Source organism: Cucurbita pepo, chromosome 19, assembly GCF_057944985.1.
Source record: "Cucurbita pepo subsp. pepo isolate OVF chromosome 19, ASM5794498v1, whole genome shotgun sequence".
In the NCBI taxonomy this organism is placed as follows: domain Eukaryota; kingdom Viridiplantae; phylum Streptophyta; class Magnoliopsida; order Cucurbitales; family Cucurbitaceae; genus Cucurbita; species Cucurbita pepo.
Window position 1 is genome coordinate 11,436,438 of NC_141816.1, and position 16,719 is coordinate 11,453,156.

General features: G+C 37.8%; 4 protein-coding genes across 5 annotated transcripts; 2 read left to right on the plus strand and 2 right to left on the minus strand.

The window, feature by feature from the left end:
* The first annotated feature begins 400 nt into the window (after nucleotides 1–400).
* On the plus strand, nucleotides 401–1,614 carry LOC111782333 (uncharacterized). Its single transcript, XM_023663197.2, has 3 exons — nucleotides 401–552; nucleotides 655–736; nucleotides 842–1,614. The coding sequence occupies exons 1-3, from the start codon at nucleotides 541–543 to the stop codon at nucleotides 1,432–1,434; spliced, it is 687 nt and encodes a 228-aa protein (XP_023518965.2). The 5' UTR covers nucleotides 401–540; the 3' UTR covers nucleotides 1,435–1,614.
* Nucleotides 1,615–3,794: 2,180 nt separating this feature from the next.
* LOC111781568 (putative protein FAR1-RELATED SEQUENCE 10) lies at nucleotides 3,795–6,809 on the plus strand. Of its 2 annotated transcripts, none has more exons than XM_023662236.2 (4): nucleotides 3,795–4,024; nucleotides 4,132–5,204; nucleotides 5,297–5,740; nucleotides 5,834–6,809. In XM_023662236.2, exons 2-4 carry the CDS (start codon nucleotides 4,185–4,187, stop codon nucleotides 6,446–6,448), a joined length of 2,079 nt encoding a protein of 692 aa, XP_023518004.1. In that variant the 5' UTR covers nucleotides 3,795–4,024; nucleotides 4,132–4,184; the 3' UTR covers nucleotides 6,449–6,809. The 2 variants fall into 2 exon arrangements, with proteins under 2 accessions (XP_023518004.1, XP_023518005.1); XM_023662237.2 differs by having other exon boundaries at nucleotides 3,796–4,024; nucleotides 4,498–5,204.
* Nucleotides 6,769–8,302, minus strand: LOC147786730 (uncharacterized). The gene has a single exon (XM_087120201.1). It carries the CDS (start codon nucleotides 7,356–7,358, stop codon nucleotides 7,074–7,076), a length of 285 nt encoding a protein of 94 aa, XP_086976327.1. The 5' UTR covers nucleotides 7,359–8,302; the 3' UTR covers nucleotides 6,769–7,073.
* A 151-nt stretch (nucleotides 8,303–8,453) lies between these two features.
* LOC111781569 (uncharacterized) lies at nucleotides 8,454–9,168 on the minus strand. The gene has a single exon (XM_023662238.2). It carries the CDS (start codon nucleotides 9,032–9,034, stop codon nucleotides 8,492–8,494), a length of 543 nt encoding a protein of 180 aa, XP_023518006.2. The 5' UTR covers nucleotides 9,035–9,168; the 3' UTR covers nucleotides 8,454–8,491.
* Between the last annotated feature and the right edge of the window lie 7,551 nt (nucleotides 9,169–16,719).

The following is a 16,719-nucleotide window of genomic DNA, read 5'->3' on the forward strand; positions in this document are numbered from 1 at the left end:
GGCCTCAACCTTTCGGAAGCTCCCAGAATTAACCAGCCGCCGGTCATGACTCACCGTTGTGTAATATTTGCGCACATGATTACGAGTCGTGTCGGTGGCGTCGGTGTAACGACGATTTTTATTTTTTAATTCTCTTCCCATTTTGTCCCTCTTATTATTTTAGTTTTATTAAATTAAATAAAAATAGGGACGATTTTATTTATTTATTTTTATTATTATTGTTTTTTTCGAAAAAAAAAATCGTTAAACCAAGGATTATTTTTTAATCAAAGGCAGCACATGTGGACGACGTGAAAAAACACTTCAATTTTGTCAAAAGAAGGCCTGAAATTCAACGCCTAATTCTCCACAAGTCCACGTGGCGTAATGTGATTGGTCACATCCAATTAAAACACAACCCCCAAATCATTTTTATTTTACAGCCATATGCTCTGTTTCCAGATCGCTTCGCTTCCTTTTTAATCATCCCATTCCCAATTGACCAAGAGGAATCATTTCAGCTCAGTTTCAGATCAGAGCTTCTTCTCTTGAGCCGCCGCCATGGAAGAAAAGGTTCCTTCTTCCTCTTCCTCTTCCTCTTCCCCGCACTCTGTTCTTCCCCATCACACTGATTTCGATTCCCTCTTCTAAAAACCTTATTTTTTTTTCTTGTAGGTAGTGCTTATGGTGTTGAAAGTTGACCTCGAATGCGAGCGTTGCTACAAGAAAGTCAAGAAAGTTCTTTCCAAATTCCCTCGTATGAATCTCTCTGTTCTTCCCCTGTTTTTAGTTTAAGAGAAAAGTTTTAAATCTTGAAGCTTTTTGTAGTTTATTTTGATGGGTTTTTTGTTTTTTGCGTTAGAAATTCGAGATCAGGTTTATAATGACAAACAAGGGACAGTGCTAATCAAAGTGGTTTGCTGTTCGCCTGAAAAGATCATGAAGAAAATCTGCTGCAAAGGCGACGGATCCATTAAGAGCATCGAGATCAAAGAGCCCGAGAAAAAGAAAGAGGAGAAGAAAGAAGAGAAAAAGGAAGAGAAGAAGGAAGAGAAGAAGGAAGAGAAGAAGAAAGAAGAGAAGAAAGAGGAGAAGAAAGAGGAGAAGAAGAAAGAAGAGAAGAAGGAGGAGAAGAAAGAAGAGAAGAAAGAGGAGAAAAAGGAAGAGAAGAAGAAGGAGGAGAAGAAGGCGGAAGGGGAAAAGCCGAAACTGGTGGCGCAACCGGTTCAAGGCTACCCACCGCTGCCGTACTCGGTTTGCTGCACTTCATGTTACGAGGGTCGGCCGTGTTACCAATACCAATACCAATACAACGGCTACGGGGTACCGGCGGCGGCGGCACCGTACTATGTCGGACGACCTGTTTACGACAGCTACGGCGGGAGGGGATATTCGATGGGGCAGAGTTCTGATTACTACAACCCAGAAAATCCAACAGGATGCTCAATCATGTGATTGTGAGTGCTACTGCTATGAGACCCATGTTCGTAATTGTGATCCCGACGGTAAATTATGAACGGTGGTGAAAATTCATGTCCTTTTTGTTTCTTTGTGTTGAAAGTTGTAACTAAAAGCGTTCCTAGTGAGAACAGAAAAATAAAAACCATGGAATGGAAGGATATTTGGTTTGTTTCATATTACATTTATAAATTATAAAGTTTGTCTTTATCATAGATTCTCTTAATCAACAAATCATTTATGTTTTAATTAAAAAATAATAATAATAGAATTCTTAACAAATAGTGATGGAGTTAGTCATGACGTGATTAGGACATAACAACTCGATTTCAATCGGACAAAGTTCGATTAAAGCATACGCACCTGTAAGTCTAACAAAAGATGCTTTTCAATATTTTTTCTTTTTTCTTTTTTTCAACTCATTATTAAATTCTAAAACTTTAGAAACCTATTTTAAATTAAAAAAATTAAATCATTTTTATATGCTAACTTAGGGATCTAGCTAGTTTGAGTTGAATTTCTTTTAACTCACCCGTAATTTTCAGATTAATTGGATTGGTGGTCCAAACAGTCTAAATATGGTTCACAACATATCTGCACGAAACAGTCTGATTAATTGGATGGGGCAGAGTTTGATTGAAAATCTTATTTTGGAATGGTTGAGTAACCCACACAAAACTGTTCTAACTTGTAACCCGAACCAAATTATTAGTATTTCGAAAATTTGAACCAACTCAAATTAAAAGTTAAAAAAAAAAAAAAAAAAAAAAAAATTCCTTACCATTTAAGTTAGGTAGTTTGAATTATTTAATTCATCCCGTATGAATGCTCTAATATATATTAACCTAAAACGTAACTTAATTATGAATTCATAGATAATTACTTGTATGAATATAGTTGCCAAATCATTCCACCAACCACATTATCTATGTGGAATTAGAAAAAAAAAATGCACTTATTTATTTTAAATATGGCATCCATTTCATTTTCCACCAATAAAAAGAGTGGAAATTTTGGAAACTGAATGCGTGTGGGGCCCATAGATTAGGACCCATCTACGTGTCCTAAACCAGAAGTTAAGTGATTAATTAATCCATCTTAAAAACAAAAAAATAACCAAAATCCCATAATGATTCCTAATTAAGTGATTGGTTAGCAGGTTGAACAAACTTAAGGCAACGCTAAACTCAATTATCAGCAACAAAACCAAGACAAAGCCCTCATTCATTGACATCGACTAACAATGGGAAATTGCATCAGCTCACCCCATCTCCCGCCGTTCCAAAGGATCAAGGATTTCATGTGTTTGCATGAAGAACTCTACGATTTGGCTATGCCAGTTGAGAAGATCGCTGGCCTAAAGCTAACAAGCTCGGTGCTAGAAGTTGGGCGCGGGACTGCTACGCCTCCCGCTCATGTTCTTATTGATGATGACGACGATATTACCAAGCCTGCAACTTTGTGCAAACTTCCCAACGCCACCATTGTTGTTAGCAAAGAACAACTCGAGTTTCTTTTGACAAACTCTGAACAGTTTGGTTCTCAAGGCATTGCTGTTCAATTCTCTGATAGTTTCAAGTTTGACCGATCGTGCTCTAGATGGTGTCCCGCCTTGCCCACCATTCTCGAAGTTCATAATTACTAATTTTACTTTTTCGTTCAAAAATATATAAGTTTGGTAGTTTAACTTTCTAGATTCTACTTATTTAGTCTCGATATTTTGAGAAGTTTTAAATGGGTCGATATTAAAAACTTCTCAAACTCGAGTGATTGAATAGACAATCTTGAAAGTTTTAACATTAACTTATAATTTGATCGGGAATTTTGTATAGGGTTCTTACGAATGGGCTACTAGCTACAAAATGCTGCTTGTAATCAAATAACATGTTAAACCATTCCATAAGCATATAGGACGTTTCTCTCCGCTTTGAGCAGAGTTGCTTTCTTCGACTTCGTGACATGCTCCAAAGCTTTATTACAATACAAGACATTTAAATCTAATTATCATAATTTTAGGAGAAGAATTCAATTAATTTATGGGACTAACTTTTAAATATTAATTAATTTATACCGCTTATAATATAAATGTAATGAATTATGAATATCTATAATTTATTTGATATAAGGTTTCTGTCTCAATAAATTTATTCTATTTTATTTTCTATATATTTATTTTAATAAATTAATGATATGATTTCAAAACTTTTATATATATATAATTTTAAAGATTAAAGTGGAGGGATTAAAATGGTAAGAATTTAAATTTCCTATCAAAAACCTAAAAGGCTATGAAGGAGATGAACCTAACCCTAACCAACCTAATTAAAGCATCAAAATTTATGGCAAGAACTTTCAAGAAATTGCTTGAACTCTAGTAAAGGGTCAACATGTTCTTACAGGTCCAACAAACAGAGAAGCCCAAAACGAAGTTGGGTTGGGTGAGCTCTTCTTCCGTTCGGTGCAACCATCCGGACTCCAAAGGAGCGAAGGGGAAACACTGGAGGGAGATGAACACAACACAAGCCAACCGGTGAGATTTGAACCGAAGAGGAATGTTGGTTTAATCACGCACTTCCCATCATCTATGGTACGTAAATCATTCTGGGTTTGTAAATTTTTACCTCAATTCAACTTCGAACCCACTAAATCACGCCTCTCTTTCTCTTGGCGTAAATTCTTGTCATGTCTGTAAAGGAGGGTCATCAATAGATTCGTTAGTGTTGAGAAATTTGATGTATTATTAGCCAATGACATCCATTCCATCGAAAAACGTATGGATTCGACGGCAGCAATGCCCTTGTGGGGATTGGAAATGTTATGTTTCGTACGAAGGAGAGGGTGAAGAAACTTGTGTTGCAGCGCAGTTAGTGAAGTCCGAAAGGGTTTCATCTGAAGCCATGGTTGCCCCTTATGTGGGGATGGTGTTTAAGACTGACAATGATGCGTTTGAGTATTATGGGAATTTCGCTAGGAACAATGGGTTTTCCATTAGGAAAGAGCGGTCAAGACTTAGCCCACAATTGGGTGTTTATAAACGAGATTTTGTTTGTTATCGTTCAGGATTTGCACCTGCTAAGAAAAAGCCCATTGGGGAGCATCATAGAGATAGGAAATCTGTGCGTTGTGGGTGTGATGCTAAGATGTACTTGTCAAAGGAAGTATGTGAAGGAATTGCACAGTGGTTTGTAGTGCAATTCAGCAATGTACATAACCATGAACTCCTTGAAGATGACCAAGTTCGCCTCCTTCCTGCGTATCGTAAAATTCACGAGGCCGACCAAGAACGCATACTTCTGCTTTCCAAAGCTGGATTTCCCATTCATCGTATAGTAAAGGTATTGGAATTGGAAAAGGGCATTCATGGAGGTCAGTTGCCTTTTTTGGAGAGAGATGTTAGAAACTTTGTTCAAAATCGTAAGAAGATTGTTCAAGAACACGACGCGTTGCTAAACGAGAAACGAGAGATTGATACAATGGAGCTTCTTGAGGCATGTAAAGCCACTAAGGAATCGGATGAAGAGTTTGTTTATGACTTTACAGTTGATTCAAATGATAAGGTCGAACATGTTGCTTGGTCATATGGATACTCTGTTAATGCTTATGCCATGTTTGGGGATGTAGTCTATTTTGATACTACTTATTCTTCAATCACATATGGGTTACTATTGGGAGTGTGGCTTGGCATTGATAACCATGGTAGGACTATTTTCTTTGGCTGTGTTTTGTTGCAAGATGAAACGTCTCGTTCGTTTGCTTGGGCTTTGCAGGTACACATAGTATATTACTCTCTTTGTTGTTCTATGTTCATATTAGTTTATGCTGTTCTGAGAATTTGTTCATCTTCACCTTAAAATTACAGACCTTTATTCGTTTCATGAGAGGAACATTCCCGCAGACAATTTTGACTGATCTTGATCCAGGGCTTAGAGATGCAATAAGAACTGAATTACCTGCCACTAAGCACATAATTCCTAAATGGAATATTTTGTCAAAGGTATCTAGTTGGTTTTCTCTTCATCTTGGATCACATTATGCAGAGTTCAAAGCCGAATTTGATTTGCTGTATTCTGTGGAGAGTACAGAGGATTTCGATATTCGATGGGGTCAAATGGTATCGATGTTCGGCCTTGTTTCGGACAAGCACATTGATTTACTATTTTCTTTTCGGGAATATTGGGTACCGTCGTACATAAGAGGTTGTCTTTTAGCTCAAATGGCTACACCAGCCTATTTCAAATCTGTTGATTCATTCTTAAAAGGAGTTTTTAATGCACAGACGTGTTTGTGTAGCTTTTTTGAGAAGGTAACTTAATGGGAAATCAAATACTTCCTTTGATAAAATCTTTTATTGTACTGTTCTTGAATCTTTCATTTTTGTTGTTTCAAATTCTTTCAGGTTGGCATTTCAGCCAACTTCCAAGGCCATGAGCATCAGGAGATGCAGTATTTGCAAGCTAAGACAAATATCCCTATTGAAGAACATGCACGAAGCATCCTCACCCCTTTTGCTTTCAATGCTTTGCAGCACGAACTAGTGTTAGCCATGCAGTATGCTGCATCTGAAATGGCCGATGGATCATATCTCGTACGCCACTTTAAGAAAATGGATGGAGAATGTCTTGTGATGTGGATTGCAGAGAGTGAACAGATTCACTGCTCTTGTAAGGAATTTGAATCCTCAGGCTTGCTATGCAGACATGCTTTACGCATATTCATTATAAAGAATTACTTTCAGCTTCCTGATAAATATTATCTAGATAGATGGAGACGGCAAAGCTCTCTAGGCTCAAGTGATGGTCATGGTATTCAGAGTAACGATGGCGATTGGTTTCATGAATATCAGCACCTTACTGAGGCTCTTTTTGCAGAAGCGTCTGTCACCAAGGAACGTTGCGAGCATGTCCGTAAGGAACTAATGAAAGAGCTCACCAGGCTTCTTAACGAGGTCAGGAGAATGCCAGACGGTGACGGGACTGCAGCTATGGATTTGACTGAATCACCAAATGGTTAATAATGATTCTGTAAAGGGATTCTACGAATTTGAATTCATCTGCGTCTATACTTTGTGCATGATTGAGTATTTGGGAAGGAAGAGAACTGCATATCACAAGCAGTTCTTTAAGTTCTTTAAGTTAGAACATGCCTGGCTAGAACGTTGAAGAGATGCAGAATTATCGTCGGAGGCTCTCGAGCGTTGTACGGTATCGTATCACAAGCATCTGAACAATTCAGCATACGTGACTTTGAATCGTGGATGAATGATTTATATCAATCTCGGTATGAACATCTCTCCTAAGCTTATAAGACATATACTGAATGTTTTGAACATAGTTAGATGAATGAGGCAGCCTGCTACTTGTTTGTCGTTCTTATTTCTGAAAACTTTAGCTGATTTCAATTATTATACTTCACAACAAAGTCTACAGAAAGAAAGTAGAAACAAAAGAAGCGTTGCCCTTCTTATTATACAGAAAACTGATGGGATATTAGAAACTGTGTTGGACTAATAGAAAGTTGGATACTCCATAGCGTATGAACATTATGAATTCATAGGCACTAACACCATACACCATTAACTGGCTGAGCTGAGCTCTCAAGAAACAGTGGAGTGTTTGTTTTGAAAGAGATGATAGCCATTAATTCTGATCAGGCCATGTAAACGCCCCCATTGCAAAGGCCCTCTTCTCCTCCAAACTGCCATGAAAACTCAAGCCATATTCCTTGAGAAGCAGATCCACCTTCCAGTCCTCCATCTTCTGGTAATCTGCCTTGTTGTAACGAGGGTAATGAAGAGGCATTTGAAACCCAGAATCGCATTTTTCTTCACAACCCCTTTTCCCTTGTTCGCTTTTCGGGACCTCGATCGGGTTCCCGAGAGGGTAACTTGTTGAATGAAGCAGCCATTTTAAAGGCATGGCCATCTCTGTTTGGAAGGAAGAAACAGAGAGAAAGGGAATGTTTTGAGTTAAGAGGCAAGAGGCGGTGAATGGGAAGCAACTGTATTTATAGGTAGGGGAAAGGGAAAACAAAAAGAACAAACAAAACTATATACTGGTTTTGTGCCAGAATTAATTGATGGCTAGCTCTGTTTGGAAGGTTGGTAGTGGCTGTGGTGATTTCGTGAAGTAATTTTCAATGGAATATAGAATTGAATATGGATTCAAATTTGGAGGTGTTGTTTCAATAACGGCAAGTAGCTTCCTTCTGGAATGGGGAGTTAGGTGGAGAGAAAAGAAGGAATTAAGGGTGTGGGGAGTTCATAACGCTTCCTTCACATATTTGAATGTGAATCTGGTGAACCAAAACCAGCAGTCCACAGAAGAATACATGGATGCAACCTAAACCAGACGTCCATTCTCTGTTGATAAATTCATGGGTTTTCAATCAGAGAGGGAAAAAAGGCGTCTTGAACTTGATAACGTGGAAGAAGAGGAAAACAGGAAGAACATGGGCAATTAATCGACACCCTGAGATTTAAGCTATTGTGAAATTTGTATCTCGAATTTTTTTCAAATGTGATTAATGCAAATTAGGGACTTCGTTCTTTTGGTAAGGGCCCATGGTTTCACATCATTTTAAGAACAAAATTCTTTCGGTTTTCGTTCTTCCGCTTCCTTCTGGAATGGTATGGATCTGTATATTCTTATTTCGGTTGAAGTGATGTCTTGGTTGGACTTGGATGATCTCTGCTTTTGCTCAAGGGGAATCTCCGGAAAAAGAAAACTGTGATGAAGGACAGAAAAGAAGAAGATGATGAAAAAGAAAAGGAGAAGACGCGGCGGCGGTGGTGGAGCTCTCCCTCCGTTTCAGATTTCCTTCGTCGACAAAAATGGAAGGTGACGGTGAAGAGGAGGAGGAGGAGGAAGAGGAAGGAGAGGAAGATGGAAAGAAAACAGAGGAAGAACACGGCCCTTTATGTGGCTCTTAGACCTTATACTCCATTAATGGCGGACATCCCCAGCCGGATCGGGATGATCACAATTCTTTTCAGACACAATTGGGATATAATTTTGAAAAAAAAAAAGAAGATAAGATTGAAACTTCATTTCATTGGTCAATAGGCATATTCATAAGAAAACTCATTGACACCAACCATAGCAGAAAGCACTTGAGAGATAATGAAAATGGTACCCCCAAAAATAGCTAAAACAAGAACAGCAGTAATGGGGTTCTTCAGCAGCTCAAAAATGGGGAGAAGGATAGTGTAAAGAGCACCACTACTCACAGTAACCGCGTAAATCGCATATCTTCTAACATTGTCCCAAAATTCCTCCACCAAAGGCCCTTCAGGCCCCAAAGCCGAAGCCCTTTCCCCGTCGGAACCCATCAGAAACAGGGCAACGCCCACTGAAACGGCTCCGATGATCAGAAACCTCGAGCTCTCCATTGGGTGTGCTTCGATTGCCTTGAGATCCGATGGCCAAGTATTCTTCGGGGATTTGGCCGGAGATTTCGGCGGCGAAGAGGATGCAAGTGGCCGGAAAGGGCTTCTAAGAGGGGTCGGGACGTTGATCGGAATTAAAGGGGGAGAAATTGGTGGGTTTTTTGAAGTGGGGAAGATTGAGAAGTGGATTCGAGTTCTGAGAGAGGTGGCCATTGTTGTTGAGTTCGTGGATCGAGCTTGTTGAGCTCAGGCCATATTGTTGGAAGAAGAGATGTTATCCAGAATGTAGAGTGTTCTGTTGACGGGATTAAACTATGCGTTAATGGAGGATTAGTATTGTTAATCGTAAGTTAAGACCATATCATTTCAGTTCTAAACTGGGAGTTTATGGCTGAGAATGAGGGGCCATTGCCGATCATTTTGGAGTTTGAAATTGGGCTACAGCATTAATGGGCCATCAGGGAGCCCAATATATTAAAGGAGCATTGTTATAGCCCAATATATAACGGGCCATTTCTGTAGCCCAATATATTAACAGGATATTACTGTAGCCCAATATATTAACGGGCCATTTCTGTAGCCCAATATATTAACAGGATATTACTGTAGCCCAATATATTAACGGGCCATTTCTGTAGCCCAATATATTAACGAGCCATTCCTGTAGCCCAATACGTTGACGGGCCATTCCATTGGACTTTGTGATATGACCGAGGAGGCAGCCGGGCCGCTAACTTAATTACAAGATTACAAGATAATGGGGAACAATCTTCGTTGGGTTTCTTTTACTTCTTTCTAATAATGATAATAATTCATTTAATGAGAATTATTTGGATGAACATTTGACACCAGTAGTTATAAAACCATTCTTAAATTTTGTCTAATATTTTGTGAGATCACAGGTGACTTGTCACCTTGGGAGGGAGGACGAAGCTCACAAGGCAGTATGACAGCATGGACGCTGAGTTTTGAAGGGAGTGGAGTGGGGGAGAGAGACCTACATGGATGGGAGAAAGGAAATGAGTGTTAGCAAAAATGCTAGTCTCAAAGGGAGGTGGATTGTGAGATCTCACGTCAGTTGGACAGAGGAACGAAATATTATTTATAAGGGTTTGGAAACCTTATCCTAGCATACATGTTTTAAATATCTTGGGCGAAGCTCCAAACGGACAACATCCACTAGCGGTGGGTTTAGGCTGTTACGGTCACTGTGAGATCCCACATTTTTAAACATTTTTAAAACCGGGAGGGAATGAAGGTTTAAATACATATTATTAGACAAACCCTATTACTAGGGTTTGAGGCATTTCCTCGAGCTCCCATATTGGAAACCCTTTTTTATGATCGATGGAGAATATGAAGCCCACTGAACATAAACATATACTACCAACTCAAACGTGGTTGTCCACGTTGGAGGAACAACAATGCCGCCATTGTGGTTGCTTTGAAGCTTCCAAAAATGGCAATCAAAATTTGAAAATTATACACAAGGTGAAAGGAGAATATGAACAAATATAGCATCTTTTTGTTGGGTTTATTAGGCAGAAATATGAACAAAACTAGGAAGAGGCAAGAGAGAGAGAGCAAAGACACCCCCCAAAATATGGGGTAAATGTTGGCCAAATCCAACCCTGAAATAACCCAAAATGATTGGTTCAACTCTGTGAATGTGGTTTCTGTCCCTTATGGGACAATTCTGCTATCCCCTTCTTCATCCCTTTCATTTTTCACGTGCATTTCTAAAACCCCTCCTCTCTACTACTTATCCGTGAGTATTCAGACTAGCTTACACCATACTAACTTACAACACAAATTTTAAGATGCTCACGACCGCTCGATCGATCGACCCACGATGGTTATTCGTCTCTCTAAAACCCTAAAACCCTAAAACACAACCAAACATTTACAAAATATTCCTTCACATTCCAACAAAATAGTTACCTAACTTCCACATTCGCCACCAAAATCTCCCTCTCCATTTCTTTAACTTGTTTTAATGGCTACCAACTACCTACTATATATCCAACCCATCTCTTTGTCTCCATTCGTATAAACACGAAGTGGGTTTCATCAAGAACACAACAACAATGCTAGATCCATTGTATTTTTAAGTAAAAAAGAACAAAAAAAAACATACCCGCATGGTCGAAATGATCATTTCTTAATAATCAACGTTGCATGTTTGTTTGTGCATGAATGTGATTAGGACTGTTAAGAATCATTGTCTCATATCAATAGAGATGTATTCCTTACTTATAAATCCACGATCAACTTTTTAATTAGACAACGTGGGTTCACGATAAATTTGATGGACAGAGAACGCAATAAAAGTAATTGAGCATATAATATTGAAGCAAGTAGGGGATTGGAGGAAGAGAAAATTTGATGTTTACAAGTGAAGAGAAGTATCAACATCGATATCAGAGTCAGACTCATGATCATGTTCTAGTTTACTAATCAATGAGATGCCGCTATCACAAGACGAACTAGTACTAGTACTAGTAGTTACATTATCCACCGGCCATAAGTTCATCAATGCAGGCACGTCAACATCAACATCAACATCAACACCAACACCAACACCAACGGTGAGCTTCTTGCCTGGTGATGGCGACGTCGGCCAAAGCGATAGAGACGTTTGAGGCAAAGTTAACATCTTTGTCGTCGTTTGAGGCAAAGTTAACATCTTTGTCGTCGTCGTCGTCGGTAGCATCATCATCGTCGCAACGGAGGGTTCAAACAACACACAAGTATTGAACAAGCCATGTTTTTTGGGGTTGGAAAGTGATAGCAATCGTACAAGCTCTCTCTCCTCTCTCATCTCCTTCACTTTCTGAAGCTGTCTGAATCTCTCTTGAAGTAGAGCAATGGAGGATTGAACGAGAAGAGATGGGTGGTGGTTGGATTGGTGCGTACCCATTGAAGAAAAACAAAAGAAGAACACAACACACAAGTGTTTGAGATTGTTAAGGAATGGGGTATATATATAGATATGATTACAAGTGTGTCGGATTGGGGGTGATGAGTTCGTTGAGTGGGTGAATGAAAATGAAGAAAATGATTAGAAAAGGAATTAGAATCGGGAGGGAAGGGGGGAAAAGAACAAGGGGGAAGAGACAAGGGAATGTTGTTAAATAGCACATGGAAGGGTGTGTTTGGAGGAATAATAGGTTTTGGTGATGCCCTCTCTCACTTTTGTCTCTCACTTTTGTCTGTCACTTTTGTCTCTCACTTTTGTCTGTCACTTTGTCTCCAAAAAGCAATCTCCTTTTCTTTAGCTTTGGAGATGATGGCGACCCTCTTTTCTGCCTCCCCCTCTTCCTTCAAACCGAATGATATGTGGGCGCTACAACACACGCCTAAACCACACATACTTGGAACTTACAATCAACATACTAATCATCTATTTAGTTCTTCAAAGTAGATTTCCAAAATGCTTAATTAATTTTAAAACATTTAACCGTTTTGCCCACTGCTACTCGATATTGTCCCTTTTGGCCTGTTGCGTATCGTCGTTAGTCTCATGGTTTTAAAATGTATCTACTACTACAGAGAGGTTTTCACATTCTTATAAAAAATGTTTCGTTCCCTTCTCCAACCGATGTGGATCTCACAATTTACCCCTCTGAGGGTCCAGCGTCCTCGCTGGAACACCGCCCGTTGTCTGGCTTTGATACCATTTGTAACAATCGAAACCCACTGCTTGCAGATATTGTCCTCTTTTAGCCTGTTATGTATCGTGGTTAGTCTCGTGGTTTTAAAATGTATCTACTAGAGAGAGGTTTTCACACTCTTCTAAGAAATGCTTCGTTCCCCTCTCCAACTGGTGTGGATCTCACAATCTACCCCTCTGAGGGTTTAACGTCCTCGCTGGAACACTACCTAGTGTCTGGCTCTAATACTATTTGTAACAATCGAAACCCACTACTTGCAGATATTGTCCGCTTTTGCTTGTTATGTATCGTCGTTAGTCTATGGTTTTAAAACGCATCTGCTAGAGAGAAGTTTTCACATCTTTATAAGAAATGTTTCGTTCCCCTCTCCAACTGATGTGGATCTCACAATCTACCCCTCTGAGGGTCTAGCGTCCTCGCTGGAACGCCGCCCAGTGTCTGGCTCTGATACCACTTGTAACAATCGAAGCCCACTACTTGCATATATTGTCCGCTTTGGCCTGTTATGTATCATCGTTAGTCTCATGGTTTTAAAACACGTCTACTAAGTTGAGGTTTTCACACCCTTGTAATGAATGATTCATTCCCCCCTCCAAATAATATGGGATCTCATTACTAAACATAAACGGTTCATGGTTCTATAGAGACCATGAGTTTTCAGTTTTAAAAATCAATTACTGTTTAAAAACGTTTGATGTGAGATCCCACATCAATGAAAAGAAGAAGAAGAAGAACGAAACATTCCTCATAAGAGTGTGAAAATGCATTTTAAAATCTTAATGGAAAGTTCGAGAAGGAAAGCTCAAAGAAACAATATCGGCTAACAGTTGTGATTGGACTATTACCAATCTAATATATGCTTCAACTAAGTATATTTAATTTAAGAACGGTATATAAAAAAAAAAAAAAAAAAAAAAAAAAAAAAAAAAAAAAAAAAAAAAAGATGTGGGCATAGGGGTTTGGTTTGATTGAACAATAATGTATGACAAAGACAAACATACCAACATTCGAATTACCTCTCTCTTTCGCTTTCTCTGCGGTTAATGTGTAGTGAAGAGGGGAAGGGGGTTTGTTGGTGTCTCAGAATACGTGCCTTTGTCTGCAAGCATTTGGCTGAGAATGGCATGCCGACCCCAAAGCTGCAGATACCCACACAACAAGCTGGTGGATTAGATGCTTCTTTTCTGATACCACTTTCAACAAAAGCACCCACCCAGCCCCTCACCCAGCCCCTCACCCAGCCCCTCACCCAGCCCCTCACTCTCTCCATTATTTTTCCCTTCTTTTTTTTGGGCTTCGTAATCCGAAAGATTGAAAAGAAATAAAGGGACTCCCTTTCTTTTCTCTTTCTCTAAGACAAGGCGTGCCGTGCCGTGCCATGCATTTTTATTTTTATTTTTATTTTTATTTTTATTTTTATTTTTATTTTTTTACTATATCCATTTGTATTGGGCGTTACACCATTCATTAATTATTATCTTAATCAACAATATTATTATATTATAAATCCATACACCACCAACAGCATCCCCTAATTAAGGATGGTTCTATGTAACTGCCACTCAACCACTCTTACTATATAAGGGATACTCTTAAATCTCAAATATTTCTTTAATCCTTTAATTAAATAATAATCATTTATCTTTGCAGAGAGGGTGGACCATGGAGCCCAAATATTGTTGGGGTTTTCTTTTTCTTTTTCTTTTTCTTTTTCTTTTTCTTTTTCTTTTTCTTTTTCAATTTCTTGAGTTTCAGTTGTCAATTCAAAGTTTTAATCAGCTTTGTGTAAAGTTCCCTTTAGAGTACTCTTTTTCGCTGGTTTTCTCTCCATAATTTCACTCCAATTCAAACCCCATTCATATTCCTTTGCTCTATGGCATTTCCCAAAATAATTCTGTTTCAAACCCTCTTCCAATTTTTTTTTTTTTTTTTTAAATATATATTTAGTCTCGAAACCCTATTTATTTAGTACATATGTAATCTCTTTAACTCGTAAATTACTATATTTATTCGACACAAAATTTAAAAAAAAAAAAAAAAAAAAAAAAAAAAAAAAAAAAAACTGATTTAATGAGATATTAGTAGCTGCACAATATAAAGTAGTTCATATACTCACACATGCTTGTCTGTACAAAATATGGACCATTCTTTATCGCAGCTTTTTAAATAAAATGAAATATTAAAAAAAAAAAAAAAGAATTAATCATTTGAGTAGCAATTTAAAAGAAAATACGTAAGATACACTAACTTTTTGTTATAAATTTGTTTATTAAGGTTAATACATGATCTGAAATATTATATAAAAAAGTAATAGAATGAATAATTAAAATAAAGGGGTAGATGGTTGTCCTTATTTGGGAATTTTAATGACCAATAAAATGGAAGTCCAATTTTATTTGAAGTTAATGGTGTCACACCAAATCATACGAAAATATATATAATGACAAGTGGTAAGTTCAGTAGCTACACAACCGACCAAATCTGTCCAAACACTTTGTTCTTTATTTGGATTTGTACATTCCAACAGACAAACAAAGCCAGCCAAATTTTAACATATATCAACACCTAAATCAACTTTTTTGTTTCAAATTTGTGTTCAAAATTTTTAATTTATTATTGTTACTAAAAAATAAAATAAAATAAAATAAAAATATGTTTGGGCCACGGCCCATACCGATAGTGCAATATGTTTGGGCCTTGCCATCAAATCCTTCTAAATTGGGCCATGGTCTTTAAAGCCCATTAAAGTTTGTGGGCTTTGATCGAAGTTTCGGTACGGGTCCTTCCTATTGGACTAACATAAATAAATATTTTTAATTTTTTTTTTCATTTAATTAATTATTTTCTTACAAAACGCGAGCAATTATTTTGAAAGGGATTGCAGTTACACATTAAGCTAAAAAGGGTCATCATATGTGAAAGCAATTAAATAAAAAGTAAACTATTTTTCCTTTTTAAAAAGGTTTGAGCATATCTTGATTCTTTTTTTTTTCTTTTTTTTTTTTTTTTTAAATTTACAAAAATAAAGTAATTTTGGAACGCGTCTCATAACCAAATTCTAACTTAAATATTTAGATTACTATTTGTAAATTTGTAAATAAATATGTATTATTATATATTTTTTTTTAAATTGTGCCACGTAATAATTACCAATTTAATGCATTATCCACACTCGTCAATTTATGTGCTTTTTGTTTTGTTTTGTTTTTGTGTGAAACAAACAAAAGCAAAAGATAATTCCACACACGTTTGCAAGTTAAAAAAGCACTCTCAAATTCTCACCCTGACGAACTACATTAAATTGGACCCCTCCCAAATTAATATTACTTTAAATCTTTTTATTTTATTTTTCTTTTGGCGGTGGCTGTGTATGCCACGTCATTTTAAATTATTTTTTTAATTTGCTAATTAAAGAAAATTCCATAGCCATGATTGGACCGAAACAAACCATTTTCTTTTTTCTCTTTAAATTTCTATTTAGAAATTTATCTTGAAAATTATAATTTTCTTTGTGTTATCCTACACCGTGCAGCAGCGGAGCGCTGCTCCGCGGAAATGTATTTGAACCTTCGAAATGCCATGTCACTAATTAAAAATGGATGGATATAAAAACGAAATTGCATGCTGCTTCTTTGCAGATCCCTAGGCGCGTATACGTTTCTTGGGAGGAGAGGTTTTTAACTAAACGCCCTAATTTGTTACTTAATTTCGAAATTGCCATTCTAAGAAACCGCGTCAAGCCCCTGGTTTTGTCGCTTCCACTCATCTTCCTCTCCGCCGTCAATTCACGACTCATATCCTTTATACGCTGTCGTTTTGCATTATCTTCCTCTCCGCCGTCAATTCACGACTCATATCCTTTATACGCTGTCGTTTTGCATTGCATTCAGTTGGATCGGACGACTCTAATTATTATTTCTCCTTCCCGATTTGGAAATTATTCCTTGTTTTCTCCATTTCCCATAAACGTAGAATATTGTATTTTTGTAAACGCGTCCTTAGATGATTTGGGCTTGAACAGTTACAAAAGGTACAGAGAGAGCCATAAAAGATGTTGGATCGCAAAGGGAGGTAGATTGGGAGATCCTACATGGGTTGGGTTAGGAGGAGAGCGAAACATTCTCTATAAGAGTTGGAATGGTATCAGAGCTAGACATCGGGCGATGTGCCAACAAGGAGACTGAGCCTCAAACAAAGACGCTTGGGAAGTGAATTGGGAGTCCC